General features: G+C 41.9%; 1 protein-coding gene across 1 annotated transcript in view; it reads left to right on the forward strand.

Annotated features, from left to right (window-relative positions):
• Nucleotides 1-16,988, forward strand: part of GALNT10 (polypeptide N-acetylgalactosaminyltransferase 10) — a 78,841-nt gene that overhangs the window by 29,708 nt on the left and 32,145 nt on the right. Inside the window, exons 2-4 of the mRNA XM_062609971.1 lie at nucleotides 9,500-9,602; nucleotides 10,445-10,583; nucleotides 14,121-14,287. Coding sequence (XP_062465955.1) covers nucleotides 9,500-9,602; nucleotides 10,445-10,583; nucleotides 14,121-14,287 — 409 coding nt within the window. The remainder of the gene's footprint in view (nucleotides 1-9,499; nucleotides 9,603-10,444; nucleotides 10,584-14,120; nucleotides 14,288-16,988) is intronic.

Genomic DNA, 16,988 nt, shown 5'->3' on the forward strand with positions numbered 1-16,988 from the left:
ATACCAGGAGTTACACCAGTTTTTCTCAAGGCCCTGATGCTCATGCAGGTAGATTCCATTTTATGGACGGCACAAATTGGCGTAGCTCTTCCATCATTCAAATAGTTGCAAATGCTGTAATTTTGTAATAAACTGAATGAAGTCCAGTTTGCAGTCCCACTTGCCAGGTCCACGTATGTGCAGTGCCAAGCCTGGTTGTAATCCTGTATTAGTCTCAGAGCTGTGAATTTCACTTCTGTGTAGTATTTCTATGTTGAGGATGCTCATTGGGGTGTATCTTTAGTGAGATTTCTGCTAGTATGATACATGGTTTGATCCTGTGCTAGTATTCAAATTGTTTGCAAGTTGTGTTGATACAAGCTGTCCTTGATTGAATTGGTTTAACATTCCTATAATCTGATCAGGAGTTTATAACTCCAGTACAGGGAATTCATGGAGGTGATGGAATTAATAGGTTTTGTATCCTGCATTTTTGTTAAATCTTAATGTAGGTTATTCACCATTTGCAGCATAATCTGAAAATCTAATTGGTAAATCAGATTTCAGAAATGCTACTCCAAAGTGTGTCCCTATAGGAAACCACTACAGCCTGTGTGCCATTTCCTCGTGTTCAATGGAGCATGGATATATGCAGACATCTGAGAGGTTCTGCCTCAAACGTCCATTTCTCAAATTGATCTCCCAAACCAGCTTGTTCAGTCTTCTTCCTATGAATATAAGGCTTGTTGCATTTAAGACAGCTTCAGATAGCACTAAATGCTGTGGAAAACAAATTGCATCGCCGGGTTTTATACTCATAGATTCTGCCAGGAGTTGTGGTTAAAACCCAACTCTATTGGACACGCGATAATCTACGTTGGTTCCTTGGGAGAGCTCGCTTGGTTTCCAGTTTCTGGGAATCATGTGAAGCAGAAAGGGAAGGTGGGAGGGGTGGGAAGTCTTTAATCCCATTTAGAATGGCAGTTCAGAAAGTACTTTTGTCTACATCTTCATACTTCATGCATTTGCTGTTGGAGCCCCTCCTGGCTCTTTATGCCTCAGGCAGGGTCAGTAACAGGTTGCCTCCCATCTTGACTGGAGGCAAACCCAGGGAGTAATGTCTTGTTTGGGAATTTCACAATGTGTTGCTGTATCTTAAAGCAAGGTCAAAGAAATGTGCTTATTGCTTGAGGGGGGAAGTGAGGAGGTTTCTGATACAACTAAATGCCTGCAGGAGCGTATTCCACAGTTTTGAGTGGATTCCTGAGGCATGCTACTACATGGGAAATGGAGCACTTCTGTAGATGGGAAGGGCTGTAAATGTTTTACTGAACAGAAAAGATAAGGCTGCTGTGGAGCAAATGAAAGCAACAAATCCTGTTCTGAAGCCCAAAACTAGGCCAGCTGGGGTTTAACTGCTGAAATGAAAGTCTAAGACTGAAATTGCTGTGCTGTCACAAGGTGGGCTGAAACCCGGGGAAGAAGTCACCAACTTGGTGCTCTGCACTCAGTGGAAAGGCACGTTGAAGGCCAGGATTGAATTAGTCCAACATCAAGTTTACAGCAGCACACATTGCAAAACTGTAATATTATTTCTAAAGGCAGGTGAAGAACAGAGTGTAAGGTGTTTGATAGAGATGATGCTGGATGTCAAATTGCTGTCCTTAGCTGGTGTCTTTAGGCTTGCATCAGCTGATGTACCAGGGCCTTCTGCTAAAGTCTCGTTTGTGCTAAGGGATTCATAGCAGTTATGGTTAAATTCTTTCAGTTAATAAGTTTTAATCAAAAGGGGGGGGGGGAGTTTCAGTTCAATTAAGTACTGTTGTAGCACTTGATACAAAAAACTTTCTGTATTAAATGTACCATCTTAGCTAAAATTGGCTGATTCTTAAGTAGTGGGCTGTCCTGTCCACCAAGGAGCTGTATGCCTGGTGTTCTGCAAGGAACATACTACTTTAACAGCTCTGCAAGCAGCTACCAAGTGTCTGTCTCTAAGCATTCTGCTTCGTGCCTCTGTGCACTGATCAGTTCGACTGGTTGTGGTCCAGCTTTATGTAACTGACACAGGGTAAGGGCTGACACAGGGTAAGGACTGACCCAGGAGTGCTCACAGTGCTTGTGGCTCTGTGTTCTGAAGGAAGCAGGCAGGTTATTTCCATCCTCCAAAGTACAGCTTTCTCAAGGAAAAGCACAAATCCATCCATGGGGGTTTCAATGTCATTGGTGCTTCAGGCAGGAGAGGGGAGCATCACAGCCAAATGGTAGCATCGTACAGGAAACATTCAGGTTTGGTTTGAACCTGTTGCTTCAATCCGAGTCACAACACGGCTATAAGATACACTGGGCTTTTTGTCTTTGAAAGCATTTAATTATTCCACATGATGTGATCCCATTTAGTCCTGCGTTACCTTTTAGTAGGTCTTGAAATATTGAAGGTATGGATTATGTTAATGTAGCTTTTAAATTTTTGATGGACTGAAATAGCTTCGAAAGTTAACCTTTAGAAAACATTTGGGTAGATTGCACAACAGGCTTTTAGCACTTGCTTTTTCTAGTGGTGTGCTGTCTCCTGTTCTAGTAAATGAAGAGCTTTGACCAGGGCTATGAGCAGCTTCCTGACCCAGGACAAATGCCTCCAGCTGATGCTAGGGATATTTTTGGTTTGCGTTAGATCATTTGAAAGTCTCAGCTGTTTCCATGCCAGTACAGGGGATGGATGGAAGTTGGTTGTGCTGCGCGGGTGTTGCACCAGTTTGTTGTTCAACACATGCTAATAGATCTGACAGACCAAAAAGGAATTTCATTTCTTAATGGTGCAATAAGACTTGAGATCCCTTTATTTATGAAAGGGTTACCTACATTTAGCGTGGATGCTCCAGTGATCAAAAAACCCTGGGTTTCTTGCTGATGAGAGAGGGAGGATTCTTCCATGTTTCCTACCTTCTGAAACCCCTTGAGTACTTTAGAAGATGCTTCTTCTTTCTGTTTTGCCATGACACAGATCGCAACAACTCGGTTGTACCCAAGGTTCACACTCTTGAGTCTTTACTGAGTCTCCCTCAGGTTACAACTTCCTTTAATAGAGGAATGGTTTGTATTTGCTCTCCCTTTAACTGTTGTTTTTCTGGACTGTTTTATCATCTTCATCATTTTGTAGGACATAAAAGCAAGATACACTTGCTGAGGTGCTGGGGTAAATGAGGAGACCTGGGATGGAATGGATGCCCCTTTAACACTGTCTCCAAAGATCATAGCTCCTTGGCTTTAAAGAATCGGCAAAACGTTTGAATGGGGTTTGAGATCTGTGCAGTGTTATGATAAGTGAATACACTTGAAGTGGTTTTCCCCTTGTGTGTAGAAAACTTGTGGCTCATGTCTCCATCCTCCCTGCTTTTACTCTGGCAGGAGCCAGGCACACTGAATAGTGATTAAACAGAAAAATTAAAACTCCATTTTTGTGCATTTGGCATTTGAACGCTGATCCATTGCTTTGGCGGCGTGTTAACAGCGTGGTAGACAACAGAAGGGGCTTGTTTACAGCAATCTGTCTAAATCCAGTCTCAATGTATTGCTTAATGTGCCTTTCTGCTTTAAGTCATTTCCAGTTTTTAAAAAATGAAGGATGGAAGCAGGCAGATTAGCTTAAGATATTGCTGGAGAAGTAATCGCTCCTTAGAGGTAAACAACTTCCTATTCTCAAGGAAAAGAAAATGTGCTTGAGCTGAAATAGAAATTACGAGCCTGCTGTAGGAGTTGATGGATAAAATTCAATGGCTTGTGCACTTACATAGCTTGACTACATGATCATAATGAACCCTTCATGCTTTGAAATCCGCTTTTAGCGTTGCTGTTTACTCCTGACCTTTTCAACAACCTTTTTCAACCTTTTCTTGCAAAATGTGAAGCTGAGGTAGAGCAGAACAGGTAATTGCCAAGGCGGTAGCCTTGCTGAACTGTTTTATAGGGACAGAAATCCAAATCCATAATGCCAATTTACCCTAATCAAGCAGCATTGATAACTTCAATGTTCAAACAATGGTCACTGTGTTCCACTGTTAAAAATCAAATGGGGAGGGATGTGCTGGTGGCTTTGGACAAAAATGTTATGCTTCCTCCTATGCAATTGGAATTAATGAGAGACAAAGATAAAACTGAAAACTGATAAGAGATAAAGCACTACAGAGGATGCAGCTCCCTGCAAATGAGATGCTTGTTTAATAGTTAGAGCAAAAGTCAGTCCTAGGAAACTTGCTGTGTTTTGCAGATTGCTTAGATATCACAGTCTAGAGCGTCTGTTGAAGGGTATCATCAAATTTTGTAATTTGCATAATTGAGTCAAATCCCATGCAGCATCCCTGAAGGAAACCACTAAAAAAAGCAACGTTCTAGTCCCTGTTTGCTGTGTCTGGATTTCTGGAGCTCAGACATCTTCTACAAAGAGGAAAAAAAGGAAAAAGGAGGGGGCAATAGAGCTTCCAAAATAACATCAATGTCAATAACCTGCCCATTTTCACAACGAGCAAGACTTCTGAGCCCATAGATGAGCCCATGGTGGTGCGTTGCCCACAACTTTGCACGCTGCTCCTCTTATGGTGATACCATGAGCATAAAGATTGCAGTCAGGAGTGGGGAAGACAATGTTTTATCATTCATGCTGGCTGGTTTTGGTAACCTGCTGAAACTAAGTTGGTCTTGAAAGTGTGATTTTTAACAAGAAATAGGATGCTAATCAGGCTGCAGCAGCTGTGCCTTCCCTTTGGGGCTATGTGAATAGTAGGTTCTGGCAAGGTCACTGAAGCAGAGACACTGATACTCTTTTCTGGCCCTGAAAGTCAATCTAATGTTGAGGCATTGTTGACAGAACTTGTCAGTGACTCACAGCAGACGTTTCAGATACCGTGTTTTAATAGCGACCTGCAAAGCCAATGTAAGTGTTATGTGTTTGCTTGCAAGGGATACAGTCAGAAATCCTCCAACCCCTTAACATTTGCTTAAGTTGAATTAAATGTAACGAAGCATTTCTGAATTGGATTGACAAATATAACTTGTCTGCCCGAGACTAAAAAAGCTCCACAATGCAGCACGTCTGTTGTGACCATCTGTAGCTATGTCTACCTTCAAGATTTTAAAAGCCACTTGGAGAGGTATCTTGATCCAATAGAGATTAACATGTTTATCTTGTGTGGATCTTGTTTGGCTTTAGTTGTACAGGGCAGTAGCATCATCATGGGCACTGCAGGCAGAGGAACCCTACCCAGTGAGTCACCCTATACAGTCCTTACATTGCTGGTGCCCACATAAAGAAAACTTGGTCCTTGTAAGTCTCCAAGACCTTGGGATTTAAGGATTAATAACTCTTATTCCATATGTCTCCAAACACTACAGTTGGGAATGATTTGGATAACTGATGCGTGCACTCCATAGTTTCCACTCTTGCTTAAAGCTTGCTGAAGTTTTTCTCTTGACATGTATAACCTTTACAGGGTTTAGCTTAGCTCAGCCCAAAGATGGTTTTGTGTGTAAATTCATTTGGGACTGAGAGAAGTAATATGACTATCTACTAGACTTTCTGCTCTCTGCCTGTGTCATTTGGGCTCAGTACATAATACAGTGGCAGTCTGTGATTTCTTCTTTTCGAGCAGCAGTGGAGGATGGTGTGCTATTCTTTCAGTATTGCGGTGGTTAGATTGCTTGTGTGTGGTTGTTGCTTGCTCTGGAGGTATTTAAATACATGTTGCTGACATGTGCAGCAAAAGCCTCGCCTGTTTCTATCATGCAGGAGGTTACAAGTCACCTGTGATTCGATTTAACCCCTGGCTTCATGGGGCTTGGCACAGGATGCTGGGTTACCATGTGCACAGTAGGTATTGCAAGGCTCAGTCACACTGTGTGTTTCTCCTTTTAGATCTGTTCTTAGACACTCTTACAACGTTTTCCTCTTCAGTGGTGGGTGGGATTTCTGGAGTAACTGCCAGTAATGGGTTTGCATATGTTGAATCGCAGCAAGCGGCAGAAGGGATAACAACACTGTAAACTCTTCCTGGTGTGCTCTTTCACTTGGGAGTGCTGTAAATAGGAGACACACTTAAAATACTGAGGATTCGGATCTGCCAGCTGTTCCCATGCCCAGTATGACACTTGTGCACAAGCCTAGTGCTCAAAGTTGGCAAACCTCTCCTGGCAAGGAGGTGCTCTGGTCTGCAGGAGTTTTCCAGGACTTTTCCTGGCACGGGAGTATCCTGGAGAGGAAGCTGGATGGTGAAACAGGCCTGAAAAGCAGGGATGTTGCAAAAGAGAGGCAAAAATCTCATGGAAAGGTTTTGTGCTCTGTGGGTTATTCAGTGGGGATGATGGGGAGGTTGGAATGTTGTCAGGAAAACTAGAAACCGCTGTGGTGGCCAGACCAGTTGATGTGTGGACTGTTGTAGCACAGGCGCCTGCTTCCTGGTGCTGAAAGTTTGATCTATTTTACACAAAAAATAACCAAGCTGCTGCAGCTTCTGCTGCCTGTGACGCAGCTCTCTTCCAGACCTGCTCACATCAGCTAGCAGAAGTCACATGTATTTCGCATGAATTCACTCGTCTGAGCATTAGGTCAGACAGAGCCATGGGTGGATGCTGGAGTTGGGTTTCCTGCCCTTTGCCCTCGCTGTGCCCTGTCACCACACCCCAAGGAAGCATCTCAAACACTTCTGCTTGCACCCGCTATGTCAAAGCAGCAGCAGCCTCCTGCAGTGAGCAAACACCAGGTTTCTGGCTGGTTTTGGCATATAACCATGGCTGGTTTTCAAGGTGCTCTGCGAGCGTGTTGCTGACATCAGCCTCAGATTGACCCAAGGACTAAGCAAAATGCTTAGTTTTTCTCCTAAGTGCTGTTGTCTGTGGTATTCAGTTTGCCCTCCCATTTGGTTCCTGTCCTCGCACATTCATGACGATGCTTAGCAGTACTCTTACATTATGAGCAGGTAGAAATTCACATAAGACCACTGGTGTTTAATGAGATGGTTACAAAACCACAAGGCAGGCTAAGCATTTTAGTTTGATGTTTATATATGGTCAATTCAAGTGAACCCTTCCAGAAAGAGATGGTTTTCATCACAGCACTGCTGCTCTGGAGCTGCACTTATCTTCTCCTGCATAATGGGAATCAGTGAGGCTTTTGTAGTGCCTCTCATGAAGCCTCTTTATCTTGCCAAATGCAAGTCCTTCAGCACATGCAGTCAGAGGTGAACTGAAGACACTGGGTTGCCGGTGGTGATCTTCATTTTATGTCCTGACAGAGGTGCAGAATGACATTCGGGAAGGTATACTGCCATTCTGTGCTGTAACAGAAATACAGATTTAGAAGAATAGAGTTCATGTACTAAAAGGGCAGTAATTAACAGCATAGAAATGAGCTATTGCTTTTGATTCATCTAATCTCATCAGAGGAAAATAAAAGAAAAGCTAATGAAGAAAATTAAGGAGTCATGGGGTAAATAATTAGAAATTGAGAACACAATCTAAATCTACCTCTACTGGGATTTCTCTTAAAGTGGTCGCTTTTCTTCTGGCCTTTCCTGTTAACCACCCTTTGTGGCAGTTGTCTGGTTTTTGCCACTGTTAACCACATCCCATAGTATAGTCCTGCTCTTCCTGTGCTGCCCCAAGAGTTCCTTTACTCCTGTCTCCCTGCATCATAATATCCTTGTTAGCTCCACATGGCACAAGTGGAAGCTCCTAAATACTTGTTCACATCATGTGCTAGCCATAACCATTCTGTGATTCTATGTAACTGACTTCTTGTCCATCCTGAGTGCCTGTCAGCTCTCCTTCAGTGAAAATAAAATGGAATAGCAGGGAGCAGGAAGGGGAATGCTCTGAGTATTGGTGTTACTTAACTGATGTGTGTAACTGGGTGTCTGGTTTCATGGATGAAACTTGATTTCTGCCAGGTATGTCACCATCTGCAAAATGTCAAGAAGCCAAGTGTAAATCATAGTGTGAGCTGTGATTGAAAGCATCTAATTGGGTTTTTTCCCCATGTAAGAGATTATAAATCGAATATAAATTCTAATAGTTCACAAGCCAGATTGAGCTCTCTTACTGTTAGACCACTGCCTTATTACCCTTAGGCATGGTAATACAACCAGCACAGCTCAAGGGTTTCATGCAGCTCTTTTGCTAAGGAGCTAGACGGAGCAGAACGTGTACCTGTGTTCTGCCGCTGTAGTTCACTTTGACATTTTAGCTGAAACCTGTCTGCGGTGATAATTTCATAAGATCAAACACAGGGCTTCCTTCCCACTGGTTGTTGTAGAACAGGGGTGATGCGCTGGGGATAATCTGCAAAGCCTTTGCAGCAAGGTTCACCAGAGCTTGTCTGTCAGAGTGCGGTGAGGTAAGCTGGTGCCTTGGAATAACAAGTGAAATGTCCAAATCTCCTATTTTTCCAAGTCAAATCTAGGCATGAAAATGAAGAGTTTGTAATTTAACTAGTCAGGCAAATAACGGCTGTGTCCCAGATGCTGAGATGCCTGATAGCCCCGCAAAGGTTACTATGCCAACCGTTGCTTTTTGGTGGTGGTTTGGTTTGATTGAGCCATTAATGAGACTCTAAACCTCTTGCCCTCCAAGGAAGAAAGCTGCTTTTTCTTTCTAGGAAGTTCTAGCCTATGGAGTTCTCTCTGCAGGTCACAAGGAATTAAAAGGGGAGAACCTCAACGTTCTTTGTGTAGCTACATCTGCAGTAATGATACTACAAATGACTTCTGTTTGTACTCTGCCAGCATATTACAACATAATTGAAAACTCCTTTTTGGAGGTGTTCTTTTCTTGACTCTAAAACCTACTTAGACACACTATATGTGTGTATATATATATATATATGCCCTTGGATTTTGGGGATGTCTGTATTTGAAATGTATCATGGGTTTTGTTCCACACTAGTCTCTTTGATCCTGAATTTACTCCCCCTTTCATTTGCTAACATGTTTCCAAAGCACACCCATTGCCTTTGAATTCCAGGAACAACATCACAAAAAGAAGAGCTTTAATGGTGTTCAGTGGAGGCTGAGGCCTTCTGTAGAATTTGCTTTCAAGTTGAGCAGCCAGAGTCTTAATAAATGACCTTCTAAATCTTATTTTGATTTTATTCAGGTATAGGAGTGTGCTCATTAATAATGATTTCAGCAGTAGGTCTCCCATTACAGCTTTTTTGTTAATTAAATAGGATGTAAGATGTATTGGATGTTTCCAAAATGAAAATGGGAGGTTTTAATAGATTCACTGATTAAGAATACTGGTCTGCATACATGATGGTGCTGTGAAAAAAAAAGCATCACTTGACAGCTATAGATAAAGTACTGTTCTATGGCAAGAAAACTTGCTTCCTTCCTCACGCCTTTCAGGTTAAAAACTACTTCTTTGTGATGGTTTTACCCTAAGGAAGATGTTTAATATCCTCTTACAGGAAGGGGAGGCTGTTAAGGAAAGGTTTCACATGTTGTGTATTTAAGACATCCAATCTTTTGTTTAAAAGGTATCATACGTGAGGCAAAAGAAAGACCCTTACTTTGGTGATGGGCAAAGGAAAAAGGACTGGCATAACAAAGAAGCCATAAGGAGGGACTCTGAGCGTGTAGGTAAGACTCCTATAATAATGTTTTAATACATGCTGTTAATTAGTTTGGTTTTATTTGGTAGGTTGAGTGCAGAAGAGCATGTTCAACCTCAGGGTCAAGATGTTCTTGACCCGATGCAACAATTATTGTGTGTTAATCCCAGTTAAAGCCTGTTCCCCTAACTCCACAATAACCATTTTGAGTGAAAATATCTTGGTAATGTTTTGGTATTTTTAGCATAGGTGCAACATGATTTTTTAAAAACCTTTCAAAAAATGTGAGTCCGCACCTCTCCCAAGTATGGGAGATGCAGAAAGGAAGAAGAGGGGTAAGAAAAATGTTCGAAATTATAACTTCTGCAAGTTTTAGTCTGTATTTTTGGGTTTTGTCTCACATTGCGTAAAAGACCTATTTTGAATGTCACAGCATTACACTGGTGCGTCTGCAAGGGCTTTACCTCCCCTGTGCAGGAGCTCAGGTTGTTAAATATACATACCCATCTGTGCTGAAGAAAGCAATAGTGATGAGGTATTTAAACCATATGCATTCTTTCTGCAGTGAAGCAAAAAGCGTTCTATAGATCCTCCACAGTGTTGCCATAGCCCCTTCATCTGTTTCTGATGTTAGAGGGAAGACTTTAGCTTCCATGATTTGCACAGCTGAGTGGTTTGTAGGAAAACTGCTTATCAAACAAAATGGTTAGGTTGGCACGGTTGCCCCAGTGCTAAGTATGACACAGAGCTCAAAACTAATTGAGGAATTCTCAAAGGGCTATGACTGCTTTTCTTCTGATATATGGATTAATTTCTGGCCAGTTAAGCACCAATTAGTAGTAATGATGCCTGTTTCTTTTCTGTCTATAGGAAATGGAGAACAGGGAAAACCTTATCCAATGACTGATGCAGAGCAAGTGGACCAGGCATACAGGGAAAATGGCTTTAATATCTTTGTGAGTGATAAAATTTCTCTAAATCGTTCCCTTCCAGACATCAGACATCCAAAGTGAGTATATAGTTCACATGTCTATGGATGAAAGTTTACAAGCTCTAAACTGCCATATCTGCAGAAGTGCTCTTTTTTTATGATGGACTCTTGTACCTTTGTTCATCAAATACAGTCCTTTCACAGCTGGGTCCTGCTGTCTCCTTAATAAAGGGCAGTGTAGAGTAGTTGCAATGGGAAATAAAGGAGACTCAAGATTTGAGTACTCGGTTATATATGAAGAGTTTTATCAGAAATCCTTCTGAGTTGTGGGTCAGTTTCTTAGACATCTTCCTCATAAAAACCTCATCAGGGTTTACAAGTAGAAACTGGTTCCAGTTGAGTGCTACCTTTTGAGTTCATCTATTTTGGGATGTTATCTATTTGGATGGTGTCAAACTGGATTTTGTGCAAGCCAGAGGGAGTTTTTCATTATCAAAAGTGCTTCAGATGGGATTTAACCCTTGTTCATACAAAGCTGAGAGACTTTTAAATACTCTTTGTGCAGTTGTTAATCTCAAAGCATTGTTAGACATTTGAATGGGGGCTTGTTTTGTGTGAAGCCCCTTTTGTCGCAGCTTAGTGAATCTGAATTCAACATCTCCTTTATTCGTGAGATATGATTTCCAGAAGTCAGGTTTTATAATTTATTAACTGCACATTTGAGATATTACCTCTTCAGCTGTCACAGCAAACTAATCAAATACACTGGCTTGACACCCTTTCTCAATATATACTCATAAACCAGAGTAGTGAGTATAGCTCCATAAATATTTTAGGCATGCAGCTGAAATATTCAAACATAGAGATAAATCAGGTAACTGAAGATGCTTGTTGATCAGCCCATGCTCAAGCTCTAGGAAATACGGTTTGAGTTTGCTAACCTAACTTATACCTGGCCTCCATTTATAGGAGCTGAGAATTTAAGCATCAGACGGTGCCAGTATTTCCTCATCTGAGGATGTAATATATTGCCTCACACATATTCCCCATTGTTTCCCAAAGTTGCTGACTCCTCTTTGCTAATTCTGCTATTTAAACTCTTTTAAAACATGAAACTTCTGTCTCCAGTCCCCAGTTAAAATTAATAAGTAAAGTGTCTGGGGCACCAAAGACTTAAACTGTGATTAATGATGCTGCTGCAGCTGGTTTGCTTGCTGCTTGACACATTCTTTCCCCCAGCGTAGCGAGTTATAATTGTGGAAGTCTCAAGGAGAGGATAAACAGCGTGTGTACAACGGACGCTGGGATTAGCTGGGCAGGGAGTAGAGCTATGTGTAATGGAGATTTGCAGTAAAGGAATTCATGACTGAAAAGGTCTGCTGTGCATTCCCCGGGCCCATTAAATAAGATATACTTAAAATGGTGTGGTTTGTGTTATTTGGGAGGTTGATGAGAGCAATTTATAATGAAGTTAGGCTGAGACAAAGTCCATAAGGAGCATTCTAGAAGGAAGAGAGCTGTGTTTTAGAGCACTTGCTTTACCTAGACTTTTATATATGGTAAGAGATAATACACTTTCTCTTTTGGGGATGTGCCTGCAGACAGCAGGGTGTATAAGGAGAAGGTGATGTCAGGGAAACTGCAGCATCTGTCCTGTCCTATGCTTTGGGACCACAGTTGGGATTCTCCCCGGCAGCTGACATGGATGGCGGAGAACAAAAAGGAAGTTAGTGTGTTTGCTCTCATCATAGATGGTTAGTGTGGACCCTTTATATGCCAAATAGTGCCACCTCTGCTTTCTGCTAATCATGGGAATCGAGCATGGGGAAGGGCATGTACTGGATCTACCTGGTACACACATACGATGTTTGTTTCAACAGACATGTCTGCTAACATTTTCTTTAAGTGCTTCTGGGTTTTTTAATATTAAATACTAATTTTGCAGGTCTTGTAAAGCAATTGTAGATGTAGCTGGAGGGAAACAATTTCTCTTCATGCTTAATGAATAAACTTCATAGCTGAACTTTCCCAGTTGTTAAAGTTGGTCAGAAAATGAGAATTCCAGTTCAAGAAGAGTTAGAAGATATTTGAGGGCTCTTGTTTCATATTGGAACAGAATTAGAGGTAGCAGCTCTCTTGGAAAAAGGGCTAAGATTGCCATGCCAAGGGCTGGATGAAAGCACTCCATGCAGCTTTATTTTGCGTCTTGCATCTGTGCATTGCAGCCATAGTCTGCAAGCGCTTGGCAGCACCCCAAAGCAATTCATTAGACACAGAATAAGCTACTGTCCTTTCACACAGACACCAGAGTAACTTCCTGTAAGCACAGATTTATTTGTCTAACATAGGTGCATCCTTCCCCATTCCCTGGGAAAAGTACCTGGGAAAAGCTGCACTGCCAGAGCTGCTTTCCTTCCCATCTGCCCTTCAAGGAAGCAGGGAGGGAATCACTGTGTGCATGCTGTGCTATGCTGTGCTTTCGCTACTGCTGTGCACGTAGTGAAAGCCTCACTGAGTGCCTGGCATGGGAAAGCCTGCAAATCAGTGCTGCTACCGTGCTAATGCAAGAGGTCCAGTGTTGGGCAGGGCAGGGAGAGCAGTATGTTTGCTCTATGGCTTTAGATGTTACCTGTTTAACAAGGTTCAAACTCCACTTAGGGCCGTACGTGTAGGGAAAATAAACACTGCACTTCCTGTGCAGTTTGAGCTTTCTTCACGAAGCTGCCTCGAAAACACCCCATAAAGCAAGGGAACATTATTTCAAAATTAAGATTAATGCTGTGGGGAAATACCCCCAAATTCAAGGGTTTCATATGGGCTCTCTGCAGACAACTCTCCAGCTTTATCGAAGTTCTACTTTGCTATGTGTCCAAAGTCCGCCTTCTCCACTTCTATCTGTAGACCTGATCCCGTGTGTCAGACAAGACATGCTGAAAAATGGGAAGGCAAGATTGATTGCTTAGGAAAATTGAACTGAATAATTGTCCCTCATGACAAAGGAAGCCTTTGGTAGAGGTTGGAGGTAGATCTATTATTACTGAGTGAGGTGGTTTCCTGTATTGAGCAGTTCTTAGAGTCTTTACTTCCTGCAGATTTTGTTTAAAAAAGACTATTAAAATTGGATGGCAGTTACATATGTGATAAGAGGATTTTGCTTCCCAAAAAGATGGGAATAAACAAGCTTAACCAATGTACTGATAATGCCTTCATGGGATGCATTCAACTTCTGAAACAACTTTGTAGAAATTCCTCTTCCTAGTGATCTTTGAGGCATACGGGCAGTGAAACATATATTTTAGAGACTCCTGTATCCTAAGCTATAACTGGAGCTTCTTTTAAAAGCAGCTTCAGCACCTAATAGATCACTGTAACTTTCTGTGTTGCTAAGCATCACTGGCTGTTAACAGTCCCTGCTCCTTATGGAAGTCTCTATTTTCTTTCCTGGTAGACGAGATCACGGCACTACTGGCTTGAAAGTTGGTGGTTTGTTTTTTTTTCCAAGCACTTTGCTTCAATTTGGGGAGTAAAGAATGCGCTAAGTTACTTGATGGTAATTCATATGCAAGTGTTGGTGGTTATTGGCACTGCCTTTTGACTTCCTCTCTTTATGTCCAGCTGCAAGAATAAGCTGTACCTGGAGAAGCTCCCGAACACCAGTGTGATAATACCATTCCACAATGAAGGATGGTCTTCCCTCCTCCGGACAGTGCACAGTGTCCTAAACCGCTCCCCGCCTGAGCTGATAGCAGAGATAGTGCTGGTGGATGACTTCAGCGACAGAGGTATGACCATTTGTACGTAACTTCACCATGCTTACCTAGCTATGCTTACCTAGCTGAGAAATCAATTCCCCTGGAAATATGTGTATAATAATTTAAGCTTTTTACTTGCCAACAGCACAGCTCAGGTAGAACTCAAGGTCCATATTCAGCTTATGCCAATTTAGCTGCTGATGGCATAGGCTATCCTGCATTTTGGACAATGTGAATGAACAGGGAAGCTGGTTTTAATATTCTGCTAAGGACCTGTATAGCCCTTAACCTCAGGATTAAGCACTTGAAGCTTGGAGTAAAATACAAAGTGGGGAACAGCTCACTCCTCACATTCTGCATTATTTTTCTAGACACAGAAAATGGTAAAAGAAGCCTCGATAATAAAAGGTTTCTGCCTTGACTGCCTATGATTTGGCTTTTCACCTGAATTTTGTGCTCCTGAAAAGTAAATCTGCAACATCCAAAGCTTTGACTGCTCTCACTTGCTGACTTGCTTGCAACTACACTCTTTATTTTGTACTGCATTGCCAGGAGTAGTCACTTTGGATTGGGTTTAAGTGCTATGTGCAAAGACGTGTAGTCAGTGTCATAACACATCACCACAAATGAAACAACCACTTATAATTGCAGCAGCAGTGTGTAGATGTAGTTGCTGAATTTACTTGTTCTGTAGCAGAAAGGCAAGGGATTTTTTTTCTCAGACATTTAAATGCTATGTGATATAATTAAGCTAGACATTGTCTTGTAGTTTGTGCCCTTGCTATGGTGAAAAAGGCAATCGAGTGAAGGAGGAATGAATGCCTCAATCATGTAGACACTGCATAGCTAGAAAGATCACATGGGAAGTCCTCTGAAGTTAGCTGGTGATCTCCTGTGCTGAGGAGGGTGCAGTGACTTCAAGGGCTTATGACTGAATCCAGCAACTCTAGTTTCTCCTTTAAAATTAGTAAGACTATTTAGCTTCATGAGCTTCAGAGTTCAAGAGTTGTGCCACTGACATTACTCAACTGGGGGAAAGAGCTCTCTACACAAATGCTGAAGGATACACCTCCAAAAATCTGGCATGTAGGAAGCTCCTAAAATGAGCTTGAAAACATTGTGCTTGAATACTTGTGAGTATTCAGTGTTCTGACCTTCCAAATAAGCACCACACAACGGCTATAGTATTTGTTCTAAAGTACATCTCTAACTAGTTTCAAGCAAGGCATGCTGGTTTGCACAAATCAGTGTTACATGAAATAAGTATGTTTTTCGAGGATTTTCAGACTAAGCTGGGGGGGAAATCCAACCCAAACACCCTGCTAGCAAGGTATCTTTAGTGCTATTCAGTCTAGAAGCAAACTAGACAAGCTCATGCTGTAATCCCATCTGAATTGTACAAGCAGGTTTCTTTTGAGAGAAGTGGGAGTAATGAAATCTGGTTTCCTGTGGATCTGTTTTCCTTGTTCTCTAAATGTGCTCTTCTGACCAGGCAAAAGAGAGCACTCCTGGCTCCCCACCCCTGTTCCTCATCAGTCTGTACACGTGCTGTTCATCCAGCTTGCTTTTGCTGTGTTCCACCTGCCTCTGATAAGATGCAAGCTCTTTTCCGTCAGTCATCCATCTTTCATCAGGAAGTAGCTGAGATTAATTTGTGTGCAGCATCTATTTATAGATGGTTATAAAAGACTACCGGTGTTGGACAGTGAGCTAAATTGTCAAGGGAAGAGAATGACACACAGGCAAAGAGAGTGCTCATAGAACTTCTTGGTTTAAACAAGTGTTTTTCCTGCTTGCTCAGTTGATCTCTGCTTGTTGGGACAATTACTGGTTAGGATGAACACTTTTCCTTTGCTGTCAGTTCTGTATTTGCACTGTAGCGTTTCCTGCTGGCTGCTGCTCCTTTACCAGTAGTCAGTGTTCTTCCTTAACCACCCTGGGGTTGGCTTCCATATCCCTCTTTAGGTTTAAATAGATCCATAGTCTTTTAGCGGTGGTCTTGGCAGTCCTGGGGTAATGATTGGACTGGGTGATCTTAAAGGTCTTTTCCAACCTGGTTGATTCTATGATTCAGGAGGCTGTTAGGTTCTAAACACATGGTCTTGACTTGAAAGGCTGCTGGTTATGAATCTCTGGGTTTAATTTACCCATTGTATTAATTAAAAAATAAAACCCCCAAACCTAACGCTTCAGTCCAATAGCTGAGAATTGATAATTCATCAAACTGAGCTGCATAAAGGAGCAGAGACTCCAGGAAAACTTTTGAAAAGGGCACATTCTTGGATTTGGACTGCTGTGGTTGTTTCTCATGAATAATTTGGGTAAGGGATAAAAACGCTGTGTCCAAGCTGATGATCATCACTGCTGTGCCACAGAACTGGTGAGCAGCAACAAGAATGAGGACACACTGCAAGGTGCAATGCTGTGCTTCTGTTTCGAATGCTAGACCCACAGATCTGTTAACAGCATCTGTCTTCTAAAATTATAGAATCACTGTTGGTCCTAGACATAGTAGAGGCCACATTTGAGATCAGAGAGGCATAGTATGAACAGTAAATGTCAGCTTCTTCCCCAAAGGCATCAGTAAATAGTCATCATAAAATCCAGTGAAGAGCAAAAGATGAAAAGGATAATCGCTCAATAAAAATCTGTTATTAATTCTTCTATCGAGAGGTTACCCTGACAAGATAAAGTAGCAGATACACTCTGCTGTATCTCATGATGGCCTTTC

This window comes from Pezoporus occidentalis, unplaced genomic scaffold (assembly GCF_034315485.1).
Source record: "Pezoporus occidentalis ecotype Australia unplaced genomic scaffold, CSIRO_AGI_Poc_V1 ctg142, whole genome shotgun sequence".
Classification (NCBI taxonomy): Eukaryota; Metazoa; Chordata; class Aves; order Psittaciformes; family Psittacidae; genus Pezoporus; species Pezoporus occidentalis.